At 38.7% G+C, this 19009-nt stretch overlaps 1 protein-coding gene across 3 annotated transcripts in view; it reads right to left on the reverse strand.

Moving 5' to 3' along the window:
* Positions 1-1787: 1787 nt before the first annotated feature.
* PARP11 (poly (ADP-ribose) polymerase family, member 11) overlaps positions 1788-19009 on the reverse strand; it is a 59090-nt gene continuing 41868 nt past the window's right edge. For all 3 annotated transcript variants that reach the window (XM_011931068.1, XM_011931066.1, XM_011931067.1), the window contains 4 exons: positions 15386-15458; positions 15175-15305; positions 6963-7114; positions 1788-5375 (listed from right to left, as the gene is read on the reverse strand). In XM_011931068.1, coding sequence (XP_011786458.1) covers positions 5059-5375; positions 6963-7114; positions 15175-15305; positions 15386-15458 — 673 coding nt within the window. In that variant the 3' untranslated portion in view covers positions 1788-5058. The remainder of the gene's footprint in view (positions 5376-6962; positions 7115-15174; positions 15306-15385; positions 15459-19009) is intronic.

Raw genomic sequence — 19009 nt, forward strand, 5'->3', positions numbered from 1 at the left:
GCCACTTAAAAATAAGTAAGACAGTGCTAAATTCTTAGATACACAGCCACACAGTGAGAGAATTCTAATAGCCAGGTTCTTTGGCCTGTAGTGCTGAGAAACGAAAGCCAAGCAATTAAAGCTGAGAAAATGGATTACATAATTTTACAGCAGGAGACTCCGATCATTTACGAGGAATTTATTGTTTGGGTTTAGAAATAACTGAGACATCCTTTTACCTGGGATGGATCAAGCAGAGCTCAATATAGGAAGGAGACAGGAGGAAAGAAACATGAGTTCCCAAACCACCTTCCATCCTACAGTTTCTGAAAACATAAGAAGTAAACTACCACTGCTAAAAAGTGAAGGATAAAAGATCAACTTTCAACTTCTCTCTTGGATATTTAGGGCTCACCTCTCCCTGCATATATTACTCACACTAATCAAGCAGCCTGCAAATAATTATGTATTTCATAGTTCTTTGAAACATTCGTTTCTTCCATCTGTGTTGCCCCAAGTAACATCATGAAATGATTCATAAGAAAGTGTGGCAGACTATCTCGTATCACCAAAACTCTTCCTGCAGAGTGCAAAGGGATAAAAATAACTAAAATCACTTTGTTAAAGTTTCTAACCAAAACTGATTCTTGACGAGGGTTTTGTTTTTCCTTTCCTTGCTACTTTTCATTACCTTTTATCTCTTTTACAAGTACAGAGTGTATAATTTCATCTAGAAATTGACTGTCTCTTTCTTTTAAGCAAAAGAAAATATTTGAAAATAAACAAATAATCCTTAAGCAGAGTGGAAAATCTGGAGGCTACACAAGTAGGATCACCGTAAGATTGTTTCTCATGTTATTCCTAGCAATTTGGGAGATAATCACAAACACTCGAATGGCTACAGAACTGAATTTGTAAGGATGTAGCACTTCTAGATCAACAATCAAGGCTCAATTGAATTTTTATCACGAGTCAATCATTCTGCCCCTCGTTTCTCTCAGTTTGATCATGAGGATAGCCTTTGATGCCATCCTTGCTTGCCAAAGGTTCAATAGAATGTTTAACTCGCTTCAACAAGAATGATGGTAGACACAGTGCGAGTGGCTGGAGGTTAGATGGACTGTAGGAAGGATACTCCTTGGGTGAAAGTAGACACAACCTACAGAGCTGCTCCTCTGAGCCAGCGGAGCACACCAAGAATAAAAAACGCTGCAGATGCCAACTCTTGGCCTGTTTGGGGAATTTTTTTTTTTTTTATATAATAGCACACAGTAAACGACTTTTCCCATAAATCAGTGATTTCTTTTTTTTTTTTTTGAGATGGAGTCTCGCTCTGTCGCCCGGGCTGGAGTGCAGTGGCCGGATCTCAGCTCACTGCAAGTTCCGCCTCCCGGGTTCCCGCCATTCTCCTGCCTCAGCCTCCCGAGTAGCTGGGACTATAGGCGCCCGCCAACTCGCCCGGCTAGCTTTTTTTGTATTTTTTAGTAGAGACGGGGTGATCTCGAACTCCTGACCTCGTGATCCGCCCGTCTCGGCCTCCCAAAGTGCTGGGATTACAGGCTTGAGCCACCGCGCCCGGCCAGATCAGTGATTTCTAATGATTCCCATTTGATTAGCTATTGCTCATGATGCTTCAAACTAAGAACAAGAGACCTCCCCCATCTGCAAGTGGAGTACATATGAGTTACAGGCAACAAACTCCTTGGGTTCACTAAGATTGAGCTGAAAACTTAGGTTTAAATAACACAAGGTGGAGATGAGATACATAAATCACAGAAACAAATATATGATATACACAGACAACCAAGAACTGCTAATGGAGAGCTTTAATCATCACATGTAAAAGCAATACATTCATATATCAAAATTGGCTCCAAATTCTTTATCATCATCACCATCAACAGTCTAGAAATGAAATGACACACTAATATAAAACTTTCCTGTTCATAACTAAAAGATTGATGAAACTGGTTTTTATAAATACATTTTTTTTTTCCCTGAGGCTGATATCACCAAAGTGAAAAAGAAAAGTCATTTTCAGCTGGAATGTATTCAATATAGAGCTTTAAAAACCATTTATCATTATTTTAGAGTGATTTCTATCCATTCTTCCCACCTATGTGATGATAACAGGAAAAGATGGCAAATGGTTACGTCCAGTATTATTATATACTGGTCATATAATTCTCAAATGTACTGATCATATGATTCTCAATTTCATCTACTTACCAAAACAAAGAAATAAAATTTTAACATCCATTAACTCTATACTATCATATTTTAAAATATGTATCAAAATCAGTTCTCTCTTATAAGAGGGGTTGGCAGTACATTCTTAGACCAAACAACAACAACAAGCCCCATAAAACCAGTACAGCACTTTCTTACAATGGCTACTGCAGCGCATTCTACGTATTTCATATACGCCAACTAGGTAAGGTCAAAGTTCGCAGAGATTGCCTAACAAATACTTAACTCTGGGCCCCTAGTCACCTTGAGATAAGATCTGCAAATGTCTAAAAGAAAAACAACTCCCAAATGCTGCAACAGTTATTCCATTTAAGTGCTGAGAGAAGTATGCATATTAAACTTGAAAAAAGATAGCCATGTTAAAGGGAAGACTATTTTAATGTGGTTTTTTGGTATGTAAATAACAAATAAATAGAAAAAAAGATTTTCAAAACCTGAATTCCTCATGTCTCTAACATTGTTTTTTGTGAACGGGTTTACAGCCATGGTGTGCTGCCTCTCACAAGGCAGCCTAGTGACTCTGCCTCCAATTATTTTCATGATAATCTCTAGATGCTTTTTAAAGTGCTTTTTCTAAATATTCTCAGCACTTCATCTAAACCAGCAGTTGGGTTGCATACCTGAGTCAGGAAATCTCTGTTGCCACTTTGTTTCAAAGTATTGTACATGCAATGTTCTAGGTACTACTTACCTCCCACTGCACAATTACACACAGGCTGGGCTATAATGGAAATCTGGGATGGATGGCACTTGAAGAATTACGATCCCTAATCTGTCTATACTCTTTACTTTTATTATTTGTAGATGCCTTTGTAATTCAAATGATTTAAGTGAGCAATATAAGCATAGACACCGGGATTTTTTTAAGAAGTTAAATTGTGTTCACTAACTGTCAGCCAGAAGTGGGTAAGGATAATAGAGAGAAAATTCAGTATTAGAGTTAAAAGAAAAGTTTTCTGAAAAAGGCTTGGTACATGTGCTGTCTTTTAAAGGTAGAAGCATAGAGAATCAGGCCGGGCACAGTGGCTCATGCCTGTAATCTCAGCACTTTCGGAGGCTGAGGCAGGCAGATCACCTGAGGTCAGGAGTTCGATATCAGCCTGGCCAACATGACAAAACCCCGTCTCTACTAAAAATACAAAAATTAGCTGGGCATGGTGGTATGCACCTGTAGTACCAGTAACTGAGGAAGCTGAGGCAGGAGAACTGCTTGAACTCGGGAGGTGGGGGTTGCAGTGAGCTGAGATTGCACCACCGCACTGCAGCCTGGGCAACAGAGCAAGACTCTACCAAAAAAAAAAAAAAAGAAAAAGGAAGGAGGGAGGGAGGGAAGAAAGGGAAGAAGGGAGGGAAACAGAGGAGAGGAGAGGAGAGTGGAAGAGAAGGGGAAAAGAAGAGAAAAGGAGAAGAGAAAAGAAGAGGAAGAGAAGAGGAAGGGAAGAGGAAGAGAAGAGGAAGAGAAGGGGAAGAGAAGAGAAAAGGAGAAGAGAAAAGGAGAACAGAAGAGGAAAAGAAGAAGAGGAGAGGAAGAGGAGAGGAAGAAGAGACGAAGAGGAGAGAAGAGGAGAAAAGAAAGAAAATCAATGTGAGAGACTCTTAACCATCACATGGGCAATTCCCCATCTGGTACTTAACTCCTGTAAAACATGCCTGCCAAACTGCTGTCTCGCCTCTGCTAGAATACCTTTCGGGGAAGGAAGCTGTCCCAACACTTCTCATCTTCCTTACAATGGAACAGCAAAACAGACGGAACAGGTAAACAAATGTCCACTACACATGATTAAGAATTATATCTAACTTTTCCAGAGAGTAGGCTGTCAATAGCTACTTCAAAGGAGAAACCAGATTCGCCTCAAGCATCCCATGCTTTCTATAATGTTTCAAAATGGAGAGATACAAATTTGAAATATTAATTTTAGAAATCATTGTTGAATAGCTGTGTGTGCTGCAGAGGGGAAGGTAAAAAATAAATCTTAGAAGTGATCACTGTAGGGACTCTTTTGAAAACAAAAGGAAAATAAACGTTTGAATAATAATTTAAAGTTTCACTTTGAAGATGCCATAAACACCTTGCACAGCAAGTCGTGGTGTAAGAACCAAGAACCCTGATGGATGAAGTGTAGGCTAATGATATTTTGCAGCAATGATCAATTCAGATGTAGGAGATAGAGGAGAATGACAGGAGCCAGTCTGAGGCTGCAGCCTGCTATCCTAAGGCAGCTGGAAAGCAGGACACTCTACCTTGATTTTCTCCTTCTGACTTGTTTGACAGCACTGCAAATAACTGCCTTGTTTCTGATTTCTCTCAAGGTGCTCAGACTGTTTCAGAGTTTCAAATCCCCCCTTCAGAAGACCAACAAAGTAACAAATGGATTGGTGGATGATACTACTACCCGAATTCGATTTACAAAAGATCAGTTCCTCTAAAAGGACACATTTATGTCTGTATATTTTTTTCAACATTTACACGAATAAGTCCATTTAAACTAAAATCATTTATCCTGATAACACACATGTAAACCTTAAATATCTCAATGACCACATTAGTTGAGACTCAGCTGATTCCATTTTGAATGGTATCTTTCACCCCTAGTATTAAAACATCAATGATATCAATTTTTAACAAACAAGACTACAAGAAACAGGCAAAAACAAAACAACAAAAACCAACCTTAGAGTCAGTATGTCTTTTTATATGGAGGCCACTTGTTTTTCATATCTGTTTCAAAAGTATCAGATAATTAACATTTAGTGGCTAGATGACTGAAGAGCAAATCTTCCTGCAAAAAAGAATAAAGCTTCCTTGACCACTGAGATTTGGAAGTGAAATCAATGAAAGTTTATCAAGTACTCAGGATAGATTTGGTTGGCATCAAAAACCACAAAGATCTTTGGGTTCCAGGTATCATCCACACAGCTGTCATATAAATTCACATAGCTCCCGTCTTTGGAAGGAGGTCGCATGTATTTGGAGTCTCCGTTTATGTAATCTCCAATTAGCACTCGAGCAAGAAACATAGATTTATATGTTCTAAACAGACGCCGCTGTTGCAAGCTGACACCATGAATTTGGAATGTGTTTCCATGCTTTATGTCATCTTTGCAGAAACGACTGGAATAAGCAGCATCTCTAGCAAAATAGGTTCCTTAAACAAAGAGGACCAAGAAAAGCCAAGATTACTCCGAAGAATATATTAAAAACAAGCAAAAACATTTTGTCAGGAGAATAGATGCATAGAATTGTATAATAAAAGTAGATGTGGAATTTCTTCATTCGCAGATCTTTAAGAGAAGAACAGAAATCCATCTGTTATGGACAGCTGTGGTATAGACTACCATAGGAATAGATTTGCTGGTACATACCAGCCCTCACCACCACCACCATCCCCTGCCCCCACCAAAATATAGCTACCAGACTTCTGTTTTTAAAATAAATCTTACAAAGAAACCAATTAATAAAACTGATAAAACTGGTTCAATGATTAAAAGTGTGGCTGGACCTGAGTTTTGTTTTGTTCTGTTTTTTTGAGATGGAGTCTTGCTCTGTCTCCCAAGCTGGAGAGCAGTGCCGTGATCTCAGCTCACTGCAACCTCCGCCTCCCAGGTTCAAGTAAGTGATTCTCCTCCCTCAGCCTCCTGAGTAGCTGGGATTACAGGCGCGTGCCACCACGCCCAACTAATTTTTATGTTTTTTTAGTAGAGACAGGGTTTCACCATGTTGGCCAGGCTAATCTTGAACTCTCGACCTCAGGTGATCCACCTGCCTTGGCCTCCCCAAGTGCTGGGATTACAGGCGTGAGCCACCATGCCCGGCCCTGAGTTTTACTGCTTGGCCCTCCCTCCTGTTTCTGTTTCCTTCCACCACTTCCTCACCCTGCTCCAGCAAAGCTCTGGAGAGCACAGTGGAAACTGATGGCCTACAGGGATTCTTTTAAACCCCAAGAAACCATATTTCTATGATGCGGGATAACAATTCAATAATATTTCTGGAAACAATAGAATCCCATATCCATGAAAAGATTTCTGAGAGAGTAGAATGCCATTCATATCTGAGCATTCCAAAACAAAAATGATTTTACTGGCTCACTGCCTGCACATGAAAACTCAACAAAGCAGCCAACTCTTCTGAAATGGTAGACACAAGAGATAGACATCATTAAGGGCATTCTTACTCTAAAAAAAAGTGAAAATGAACTGCAAAGTCTCATATTTACCTAACACTGACGGGATTTATGTAACACCTTCTGACCTCCTTACAGTTAAATAAGTGGAATGGCCTTTTTAGTAGTTATTTTTAAAATTAATTTACATTTTCAAAATGTAGCATATCCTGATCCTAAATAGTAGGCAGTTCTCTTGCTGGAGGTAAGGTACAAAGTAAGGACCAGAAAATGAAATGTACATCCCGTTCCCTTCCCCTCACCTCTCTCCTTAATTTGCTTGAGTACCAGACATAAATTGAAAAACCTGGATTTTCACAACATTATAAATAACGTGAAGTTTTCCCCCACTATTCCTTATTGCTCACTAATATTCTTACTTATCATTTTCTTAAAAACCAAACAAAACAAAAACACTAGTATCTATTCTGGTACACAATGCAATTATAATCCATTTGTTTTCTCATTCTCTATATATTTGCCATAAAGCAGTTTATATTTATATTTATATGCCTCTAAAAAGAGGAAACTCTCTCCTAGGACTCACACTGGACCTGGAGTTCTGATAATTACCTTTTCCAAAGACAGCACCATGTATACCATTTATTCTCCAATCAAAGTTATGAATGCAGATTGCTTCTACAAATTCACTGCTGGTACCATGAAATAGCATTTGTTCATTAATCTGAGGCACACCTCTTTTTTTCTTGAGCTGAGCCTTTTTCCTAAAAACACAATATACACAGACACAAAAGCACACAGAAATATACCATAAGTAGCATTTGTTCATCTTAATGAGCAAGTTTCAACAGAAAGGGTAAAACAGAAAATACTTTAATATAAATAATAAGTGGACAAAGCAAGTCTAGAAAAGAAATAATTTCAAACGTTCTTGGACACATAAATCATCTCATCAAAAATTATTAGTTAACACTGAAACTTAAGGTTGAAAATTACGCCAAAAATTATAGTTATCCCATGCTATGCCCCAACTTCGTAAAGGTAATTGATTGTCTAAACCAGCTAAGCTTTATAGATGCCTAAAACTGAGACAACAAACAAGTAATACAACGTTCGCAGAGGCTTTAGACAGTGAATTCCTTGAGCAGGGACCATGTCATATGCTTTTTATCCTCAGAAACTAGAAAATGTTGGTTCAGTTGACTAAATTTTGCACCATAGGGTTGGGAGGGACATTAAGCCATCCAGTTTAATCCTCTTCCCAAGGATAAATCTATCCTAACACATAAAAGCATATTTAATGTAGGACTGATTATAACAGAAAACAAAAACTGAAAACAGCCTAAAATTATTTCACAGAGAAATGAATATATAGTCATGTATTTATATATAAAAGTTAAAAGTAATGAAGTAGATTTATGTGCATTAACATAGTAAATCTTGAAAAATAATATTTCATGTAAAAAGAATCTTGCAAAAAGAGAGAACTCAAAATAATACCGTGTATTATGTAGGCATACATACACAGGTAGTAAAAAATACAAAATACAAACAATAAGGCACCATACCAATCTCAGGAGGAAAGAAGGAGAGTAGGACAGGGATGGAGTAAACACTTCACCTGTATCTGTGTGAAGAGGAAGGAAATGTGACAAGTATCAAAATGTTAAATCTGATAGGTAGACACATGGGAGTCTGTAAACTATTTGCTGCATTTTCATTCTTGAAACTAAAGATCATATTTTAAAAATTAAAAAGAATCCCCTCTCCCGACTTCTGATGGCTATTTCACGCCTGCTTCAATCCATCCAGTGTCAAGTACTCAACAGCATCAACTGCTCACTTGCAAAACAGCACCGTCTATTTGTGATCAGTTGCAATAGCTGGAAAGTACGTCCATCCCAACGCCAAACCAACATCTGCCTTCCGTTACTTCTACTGATTGGTCTTTATTATTCTCTTATGAACACGAACAATTCAAATCACTCTTACACAAAACGACATTGCAAATATCCAAAAATAACTATGAACACCTACCTAGCCTTTCTTTTCTTGGTTAAATATACACCATTCCTTCAACTACTCCTGACACAGCATAGCTTCTAGGTCTTTCTTTATCCCAACAGTCTTTAGTTAACAAGAATCTGCTACATACTTTCTAGTTTATAAATGTTGGTATGAAATAGAAACAGTCCAAATATCATCAGACAGCACTGACTGCACCGACACCACTGACTGCATTTTGGTGCCAGGGCAGTGAACGGCACCATAATCACCATGATCGAGTGTGTAGTCAGTTCAAACTCCCAGACTTTTTCAAACCAGACTTCTCTTAGCTTGCTAAATTTGTACAACTGATTTATAAACTGAATGCAATAGATTTATTTCAGTTAAGTTTTACTTGATATAGTAATTTAAAAAGTAAAAATTAAATAACAGTAAAATATCCATATCACAGACTGAGTTCTATAAATGATATGCAGCTTGATGAGTATGTTCGGGAATGGATACTTGCATTTAAATGGAGACAGAAATGAAAATGCATATGGTCTTTCTCAAGAGTCATTTGGCAGTATGTATCAAAATTTAAATGTATATGCTTTGAATATACATACATATCTATTTGTGATAGTCTTTTCAGACCATTAAGCGTAACCTTAGAAGGTTGTGCATTTAGCAAATGTTTACTTTACAAAAAGTCAGCATGCTGTCACTAAGAATTATAGCAACTTCCTTTTTTAGAACTTTATGTTCTCACTTTTTTTAAACAATGTGCATTTGTTCCCTTTATAAAAACAAAAGAAATTTTTTTTTTAATTAAAAAAAAGATAATACTTGTTTTTACCCACCGTTTCAACCTTTCAAGGTCTTTCTGACTGCTGATTTACTCACTCAACAAATAAGCCACCCCTTCTAGTTTTGAATCTTTCACAAGTGTGATAAGCAAGCCCTCTGCATTTTCACCCAAGTTTCCGATAAAAATTTTGAAGGACCCAAGAAGAAAGCATGCATGCCATTCGAGTTACTCCTCTGCATAAGACTTTTTGGCTACTAGTTTTTCTCTTTGAAATACCAACCAGCACATATTTCTCCATCTTGTCTTCATGAAAAGACACTTTCTCAACAACTATAAAGTGAGAAACCAAGCTAGACTGTCTAAGGGGCCTATCCATCTACCACTGTGGTAATCCTATTAGTCAGGCATTAGTGAATCCATGCTGGGTTTCTCAAAGAAACATTAGTGTCATACACAATGCCAGGCTTCATGGTCTGCAATGTCAAACTTGTCAATGTTGTGCTTCATGATCTGTAATGACTAGAATCCACTCTAAGGAAATTCTGTCTCTACTAAAAAATACAAAAATTAGCTGGGTGTGGTGGTACACACCTGTAATCCCCCCTACTCGGAGGCTGAGGCAGGAGAATCACTTGAATCCGGGAGGCGCAGGTTGTAATGAGCCAAGATTGCGCCACTGCACTGCAGCCTGGGGAACAGAGCAAGACTCCATCTCAAAAAAAAAGGCCAGGCACGGCGGCTCATGCCTATATCCCAGCACTTTGGGAGGCCGAGGCAGGTGGATCAGGAAGTCAAAAGATCGAGACCATCCTGGCTAACACGGTGAAACCCCGTCTTTACTAAAAATACAAAAAAGTTAGCCGGGTATGGTGATGGGCGCCTGCAGTCCCAGCTACTCGGGAGGCTGAGGCAGGAGAATGGCGTGAACCCCAGAGGCAGAGCTTGCAGTGAGCTGAGATCCCGCCACTTCACTCCAGCCTGGGCGACAGAGCAAGACTCTGTGTCAAAAAGAAAAAAAATCATTTATCACTACTTTTCAGGCACAAATTTGAGTGAATCTCGGTTTGAAAATTCACTGGAGTTTCTCTTAGATATTATAAATAAACTGTGAGTTAAAGGGCATGGAGTATGGGTATAGGCAGGGATGGAAAACAATGCTTACTTCCTAGATTAGACGGTGCGTATACACCCGTTGAAGGCACAGAGCAGGGGCGTGGTGGTTAAAGCTTTGTATCCCCATGGCACAGTCTGTTCTAGTGCCCACTACTCCCAGTACTAAGGCAGCCATGAAATGTGGACATTCACAGACTATGACCTTGGTGTCCCAGAAGGGCTAAAGTCGAATTCCAGAGCCTCATGAACTTCAGTTACATCTGCAAGGAAAGTCACAGAACTACACTAAGTTCTTCACAACCCTGCCCACCTTTGCCCAGATCCACAATCATTCCTGAACTTACTGAAAGTACTGTCACACCCACTTCTCAAAGTGTCTCAAAATGATCCACCTCTTAGGGACTAGAGTGCCAGAGTGGCTAAAGTGTGTATGCCACATGCTCTGCACTGCAGCAAGAATATGTCCATGCTCTGGATTAAAGTAAGTCTACCTAGATTTAGAACACATTTCATCCTGCTGAACATCAGAACCACTTACAGAATTGTTTCAAGGTGGAAGCGTCAGAACCACTTATAGAATTGTTTCAAGGTGAAAGCGTGAGAACCCAGAGGTTCTGATGCAGTAGATCTGTGGCGGGTGACAGATGTCTCTACTTGCTAGCAAATTCCACTGGCGATTCTGACTTGCAACTAGGTTCGAGAATCTCTGATCTAAATTCACATTATTAATAAGATGCTCTTATGTCCTTGCTGCCTTATGCTTCCCAGCTGTGGATCAATCCAACCATCTCCACTATCTGCCCTTCCATTTGTACTCTGAAGTACATTACACAACATGGGTTGCCCCATAAATTCACATACTTTAGCTAAGCCCTCAATGCTGACAGAAATCCTATGGTTCCCAAGATAGCTCGTTCTACCCCATTATCCACAGTGGCCATTTCAAATCTCCTCTTTCCCCTTTCCTTTTCCTCTTATCAACACCTCCCGAACACTTTATTCTCTGTAGGTGACCTCCCTTCTTCCATCACAAAAGAAATGGAAGGTATCAGGAAGGAACTCCTTAACCTAACTCCTCTTTTCATCCCCTACCTCGACTTATCTGTAAACATAACTGGACCATGCTTCTCTATCTCCTTTCTGACACATGTTCTCAGAATTTCATCTCATCACACTTCTTCAGGAGCTGGAATCCATCAACTGCCCTTCCACTCTTTCTCTAAGAGTCTTTAAAATTTTCCTTCTCCATCGGTCCTTTCTAATTACAATGTTCAGTTCTCTCCCATGATTAAATTTTAAAAACATAACAATAACCCCACATTATCTGTCTTCTCACATCTCTCACCCTCCTCACTGCCAAACTTCTTGAAAAAGTTGTCAACATTTGCTGTATACACAATATGATGTCTACCAACACTGCTTTCCTCTAGGTTACCAATGGCCTTCTTATTGAAAAATGCAAAGGAACTTTTCAAATTTATCCTGCTTAACATCTTTTCAGTATGTAATCGCACAGATGGCACCTACTTGTGTAAACTACATTCTCCCTCCAGCTTCTGTGACTACATCGTCTATTGGTTTTCTCCCACTTTCTGTGGTTGTCGGTTCCCTCCTTGGGTTTTCTCTTCCTCTGTTCATCCCTTCCAGACTTGGACCCTTGGCCCTCTTCTTTTCTTAATGTACATATGCTCCCTAGTCATCTTCTTCATTCCTATAGCTTCTATTACCCCACATTTTCTAACGACTCCAAAACCTCTGTCTCTAGTCTACACCACTCTTCTGAACTCCTGACCCATATGTCAACTGCTGTATATCAACTACTACTCCCTTTCCATCATCGCTAAAGATGTTCCTACTGATACTCCCTTAGTCAAGTAAAACAAACAAGCCAAACACTTGGGAGCTATCCTTCTCATCTCCCTTATCACCCCATCGCACAACAGTAAGTGAGGCACCAAGCCCTATCATTCTATAACCTTAATACCTCAAAACTGTCTTCTTTGCTCCAACACAGCAGATACCACTTTGGGTCAGGCAACCCAACGTGTCTCAGTCTAATTACTGAAACAATTTTCTAAATCGGTCTCTCTGCTTCGAACTGTGATCCCTTTAAATTACTGAGTTTTGTGTTTGACACTACTTTGTTGTGGAAGGCTTCTTCTTTGTTGTGTCATGCATTGTAGGATGTTTAGCATCCTGGCTTCTATCCAGTAGATGCCAGAAGCACCCCCACCCTGCCACATTAACAATCAAAAATGACGCCAGTCATTACCAAATGTCCCCCAGCAGGTAAAATCACTCCCAGTTGAGAACCACTGCTTTAAACCCCTTCTCCACTGCACAGCCTAATTATTTTTCTAAACTGCAAATCAGATGCATCACTCTCTTGCTTAAAGTTCTACAATGGCATTCTACTGTCCCAGGAAAAAATCCAAACCTCTTAGTTTAGCTTATAAGGCCCCACATGGTCTAGCCCCTGCTAACTCTCTCACTTCCACTCTGGTTCGATCCAACTCAACTAAGGCTACTAAAGATGATCACACAACCACCACCCCAGTGGTGCTACTACAAACTCCTGCATGCTCTGCCTCTTGATACCATTCTACCTAATTTCTGTTCAATCTGAAGCTGTTTCAATTTTCTGTGCTCTCTCTTACATCCAGACTTTGGCTCTTACTGCCCCGATGCCCGAGATGCCTTTCTCCTATCAACTGGTGTCTGGGGCTCCCTAATTCTCCCCACTCCACTCCACACTCCCTACTTTCGTTGGCAAAGATGGATGGATCCCCTCCCTTTGTGCTGCCATGAGGCCCTGAGCTGACCCCCACATTTCTGTGTTACAATGGTCTGGCTCTCCAAGCTATGGTTCTCTGTACCGTTTTATCCCAAGTGCCCAGAACAGTGCTTGTCATAAAGTAGGTACTAAGACATTTTTGTTAGAAGAAGTGGGGGAAGTAGGAGAGGCCTAGGCAATGTGAAAACTATTGCCGGATGGACTCATGTGGGCCTGACTACCTATATGGTGAGTCATAGGTTACGTGACAGTGAGACAGACCAAGTTATTTTAGTTCTTCAGGATGATGTCAAAATGACAGGCTGCCATTATAATGAGACTCAGTATTTTGTACTGTCATGGCAGGTGGCAGGTTCACTTACCATCACAGATTTCTATAGGCTGACATTACATAAAACCATGAAGGGCATCACCAGAGTAAAACTGTTTCCAGTGAAATTCTTAGTACAAAATGTTCTGGGGAATTACTGGTACATTTTTACCACTATGATGTAATTGGGGACTCAAGTTATGAAGGAGACCAATTTGATCTCCAATTCAGAGGGCTGAGGAAGAATAATGAATTAAATTTTCATCAGACTATTTTAGAAAAACTTACTTTATTCACTGAGAGAATAAAGTCAAAGGAGGCAGAGGCTTCTGTCTTCCTCTATAAAAGAATCATCTAAACAAGAACTAAATTAAACTTTCTAAACCCAGTTAACCTCAGTTATTGTCAGAAATAAAAGCTGGTTTGGCCAATAGACCCGAGACTATAAAGAACACAAGCTGAAAGCCCCTTATTTACCATAAACTATTATGAGAATAAAACCAGAAATGGGCCGGGCGCAGTGGCTCAAGCCTGTAATCCCAGCACTTTGGGAGGCCGAGACGGACGGATCACGAGGTCAGGAGATCGAGACCATCCTGGCTAACCTGGTGAAACCCCGTCTCTACTAAAAAATACAAAAAACTAGCTGGGCGAGGTGGCGGGCGCCTGTAGTCCCAGCTACTCGGGAGGCTGAGGCAGGAGAATGGCCGGAACCCGGGAGGCGGAGCTTGCAGTGAGCTGAGATCCGGCCATTGCACTCCAGCCTGGGCGACAGAGCGAGACTCCGTCTCAAAAAAAAAAAAAAAAAAAAAAACCAGAAATGTACGCAGGCCATATTAACTAGTCAGTCGGACCAAGAAAGAATTCCATGTATCATTACCAAACAAAATCAGCCTAATTCTCAGGTATATAGAAATGAAATGAGTTATGGTCTGGGATGTGCTTTCAAATACTTGAGCAACAACAATAATAATAAAAAAGGAGACAATTTATGTGTGGTAAATCTTGATAGATGTTGCATCAGGATGATACATGAAGTTCATTATATTAGATTCTACTTTTGTGTTTCTTTGCAATTTCTCTGAATAAAAAGTTAAAAGTCAGTTTATATACTTAAAATTATTAGAAATCAAATCTCATCTACAAATGTTAACTGAAAATATTTCAGAGAACCACTTATTTTAATTTTTTACATGTCATAATAAAATACAGCAGAAGAGGCTAATTTGGATAATACCTTTAACAGCTCTAGTTTTCTGTAACGGACTTTATTTTCGGTTAAGTGAACACTGAGTCACCCAATGGGTCATTTCCAACTTACATCTAGTAAGGAATTGAGATTTTAAATCTACGAAGTAAACTTTAGGCTAAGCAAGAAATTTGAAGGTATGTTTTAAAGTATTCTTTAAAATAAAACAGGCAAAAGACTACTGGCAAGATAGTATGACTGTTAAAAAACAAAACAAAACAGTGTTTGCAGAGACTTCTAATAAAAGGCTGAGCCAAGGAAGTCATATCAACAAAGCTAAACAGCTCCAACACTCCTCTGTAATGCTGATTTCAGCCAAGATGCATACTTCTAAACCTTGAAAGGAAGGAGCTTCTCACATTGCAATGTTACAAGCCAAGTTTACAGACCAACTCTTTCACTCCCTGAGAATGCTGAAGAAGAGCCCTGCGACCAGGTCAAAATATGGCAAGAGAAAAACAGCATGTCTACACCATTGAAAATTAACACAATTCAATATTTATGTTTTAACCATAAAAGACTTAGCGGTAAGGAGAAGGTTCAGATTAGAAATCATCTCACCTGCAAAAGAATTCCCACAAATCTAGGTTTTGAATTCTCTGAATTCTTTTAATTCGGTTGCGATCCATCGTTTTCCCAAAGAGATTAGCAACTTCATTATATTCATGTGTTTGATTGTGCAGAGGAATAAGCTGGAAAAATAAATTTGCATAGATTTATTGCGGTCCTTTCCGATTTCTTTCATGGTATATTCAGTCCATTCTGCTCTTACCTGATATGGTACTTGAGTGTTCACATTCTCCCAGTGTGGTGGCATAGGGATGGCCTCGTTTTCACAGATGTAACTTGAAACAGCAAAAGACAAAACAAAATATCAGAAGCTGATTATAATTACTGTCAAGAATTTAGCCTTTTCTTCAAAGTTTAATTTTCATTTTCAGGGTATTGTGACAAATGCAATTAAATATAGTCTTTGGTTTCTTTATTTAAAAATTATTGAATGTCTATGTGTGCTACTTTTTAGATGCTGAAAAGTGAACTTTCGATGGAAAATATACAACCCTATATATCATAAAAATTTCAAAAACAGTTGCTTAGTTGCCTTTTTTTGAAATTTCCAAAATTTCTTCAAAATGTGAAGATTTGGCCGGGCGCGGTGGCTCAAGCCTGTAATCCCAGCACTTTGGGAGGCCGAGACGGGTGGATCGCGAGGTCAGGAGATCGAGACCAACCTAGCTAACACGGCGAAACCCCGTCTCTACTAAAAAATACAAAAAACTAGCCGGGCGAGTTGGCGGGCGCCTGTAGTCCCAGCTACTTGGGAGGCTGAGGCAGGAGAACGGCGTAAACCCGGAAGGCGGAGCTTGCAGTGAGCTGAGATCGGGCCACTGCACTCCAGCCTGGGTGACAGAGCGAGACTCCGTCTCAAAAAAAAAAAAAAAAAAAAAGTGAAGATTTTAGGCAAAGAAATTAAAAATAAAATCAAGCTCCTGATTGAAACAAAAGGCTGAAACTCATGCTTATATTGCCTATTGAATAAAATCAAAACTCCTCAACCATTCATTCAATGTTCTCCAAGATCTAACTCAAAACTAAACCTTTCTCTGTTAATTGCCCACTATTCTCTCCAACAGCCCACTAACTTTAACGGTTATTAGCACAGTCAGTCAGCAAATCTTAAAAACTATCAAACATGTTCAAGCCACTGGATGTGAATACAGAAAAACACAGTGATGTTGAGGGATTTAACAGTAAAAGGCTGAAAATGACACACCAATCGCCTCCAGTGATTGGAGGTTATTAAAGAAATTAATAAATTTCAAACTGATCTTTACTTTTTTCAAACTTATTTTAATGAAAAAAATCAAATATGTGGTTTAAAAATTAATATGTATAAAGAAATATACAGTGAGAAGTTTTCCTCCCACTCCAGTCCCTGCTATGTCCAAGTCTCACTTTTTGCCCTATCTCCTGGTAATTATTATTTTAGTCTCTTGGGTATTCTTCCAGAGCTTCTTTAGGTTAATATAAGCTAAGCTCTTTGCTCACACAGATGGTAGCATAAAGCATACATTTATTGCACCTGTGTTTTTGTTTTTTACTTCATAGATTCTTAGAGATCTTTCTGTAACAGTATATAGAGAGTATCATTATTCCTAGTGCTTACAACAGAGCCTGGTACATAGTACACACTCAATAAGTATTAGATGAATGAATGAATGCATTCTATTGTACAGATGCACAGAATTCCACCATATGGATATACCATAATAATATTTAGCTTGTCTCCAACTTTTTGCTACTGTATTAAAGAATGCTGGCCGGGCGCAGTGGCTCACGCCTGTAATCCCAACACTTTGGGAGGCCGAGGCAGATGGACTGTCTGAGCTTAGGGGTTCAAGAGCAGACTGGACAACACAGTGAAACCCCGTCTCTACTAAAATACAAAAAAGTAGCTGGGCATGGTGGTGTGCGGCTGTAATCTCAGCTACTTGGGAGGCTGAGACAGGAGAATCACTTGAACCCGGGAGGCGGAGGTTGCAGTGAGCCGAGATGGCACCACTGCACTCTAGCCTGGGTGACAGAGTGAGACTCTGTCTCAAAAAAAAAAAAAAATGCTACAGGAACACATTTGTTCATCTGTCATGTTACATGTCCACTTGCCTATCTGTAAAATAACATATTTGAAATAGAATTTCTGGGTCAAAGAATATATTTTTTCATAATTTTAACAGATACCAACCAAATGCTGTCTTTGAACGTACCTACTGACATTCTCACCAGAAATATAGAAATTGCCTATTTTCCTGCAACCACTCCAAAAAGGTGTGAGATCAAACTTTTTAATTTTAGTCAATTTGATAGTAAAAATCAGTCTGGTATTAATTTGTTTTTCTCTTATTATGAGTGAGGTTGTATGAACTGTTCAAATTATTTGCCCATGTTGATTTCCTATTTAGAGAGTTCTAAAGTACTTCATATAATACGGAGAATACCCCTTCAACTACAAGAATGAATAAAAATATTTTCCCAATTTTTTGTGAGAAAAAAAATGCCTAAAACATACTTGGCCTAAAGTATCTTTTAGCTATGACCAAAAGAATGTTTTTAGTTTTTATGTAGTCAACAGCCTTAAATAACTCCTTGCCCATAGGAAGCATGTATTACTTACCTTGCATGTAATAAATGCTCAATGTATTCCCACAGTAAATAAATATTTCTATATCAGCATCTACTGACCTTCAACACCCTACTGTATCTTACCTAAATAGTCCTCTCCTTTTATTATTATCTTGCTTATTGTCCTCTATTCTGCTTAATTCTCTCCTTGTCCTGTCTTTGTTCTACGGTTTGTACAGTCTGTGACAGAACAACAAAGTGTTTTGATCCCATCACAGCACTTCTTGCCTCCACCAAAGCATAGCAGATACAATGTACAATTACAATAACATCTTCCATTATTATGTCTCATTTTTCATTTTTCTCCCAGATTAAATACTTTCTGAAGATAAGTAACTCTTTTATTATATTATTCATACTAAAAAATGTGGATATGATGTAGCCAGTAAGGAAATACTATTCTCTATATTCCACAGAAGTACAAGAGCATTTCTTACATAAGTACTTGGAATAACTTTTAAATCGTGATGCTAAAATAAAACCAAAGTAAATGCTAAAATAAAAACAAAAGTCGAGAAACAAACTGATAGAAACTTAAAATATTTCTTTTAATTAACACGCTACCTTTTTTTCAGTTTCATTTTAAATTATTTGAACAAAAAGAATTTCAATACTTGCTTGAAGACTCATTTTAGAAAATAGGACACATGCTTTAAGATTTTCTTCCTTCAAGTCCATTCACATGAATAATAAATATTTATTGTCTTCTGACATTTATAACTCCTTTTTCAGACTTCTTATGGCCAGAGCAAGCAAAAAAGAAAATTTGTAACCAAGTTCCAGGGAAGAGAAAGCAATACTGTTGTCCACTGTTCTACCACCTTCCTTAGGTCTCCCTTAGTCGCTACAAATTTGAAATTACTTCTAGGAGTTGACCAATGGAGATCAATGGAGGTGGAAACAAAGTGAACAATTACCTGGTTCTTACAGCCCCAATAATTGTATGTCTCTGAGAGAATATTTCCAAGTTAACAATGTAAACTTACCTCAGTGAGTTATTTTATGAGTTCAGAGCAGAGACCACAAGGCATTTTGTAACTACCATGTAAACTGTTCTAAAGAATTAAAAAATGTAAATACACAAGAAGAAAGGAAAGGGTAACATGAAAGGAAGCACTTAGAGTAAATAATAATGTTGCTATTTTGTCAACAAATGAGAGATCTGACATTTATTTATTTATTTATTTATTTATTTAAATTAATTTTTTTTTTTTTT

The sequence above is a fragment of the Colobus angolensis genome, unplaced genomic scaffold (genome assembly GCF_000951035.1).
Source record: "Colobus angolensis palliatus isolate OR3802 unplaced genomic scaffold, Cang.pa_1.0 Scaffold89, whole genome shotgun sequence".
NCBI classification, from domain to species: Eukaryota; Metazoa; Chordata; class Mammalia; order Primates; family Cercopithecidae; genus Colobus; species Colobus angolensis.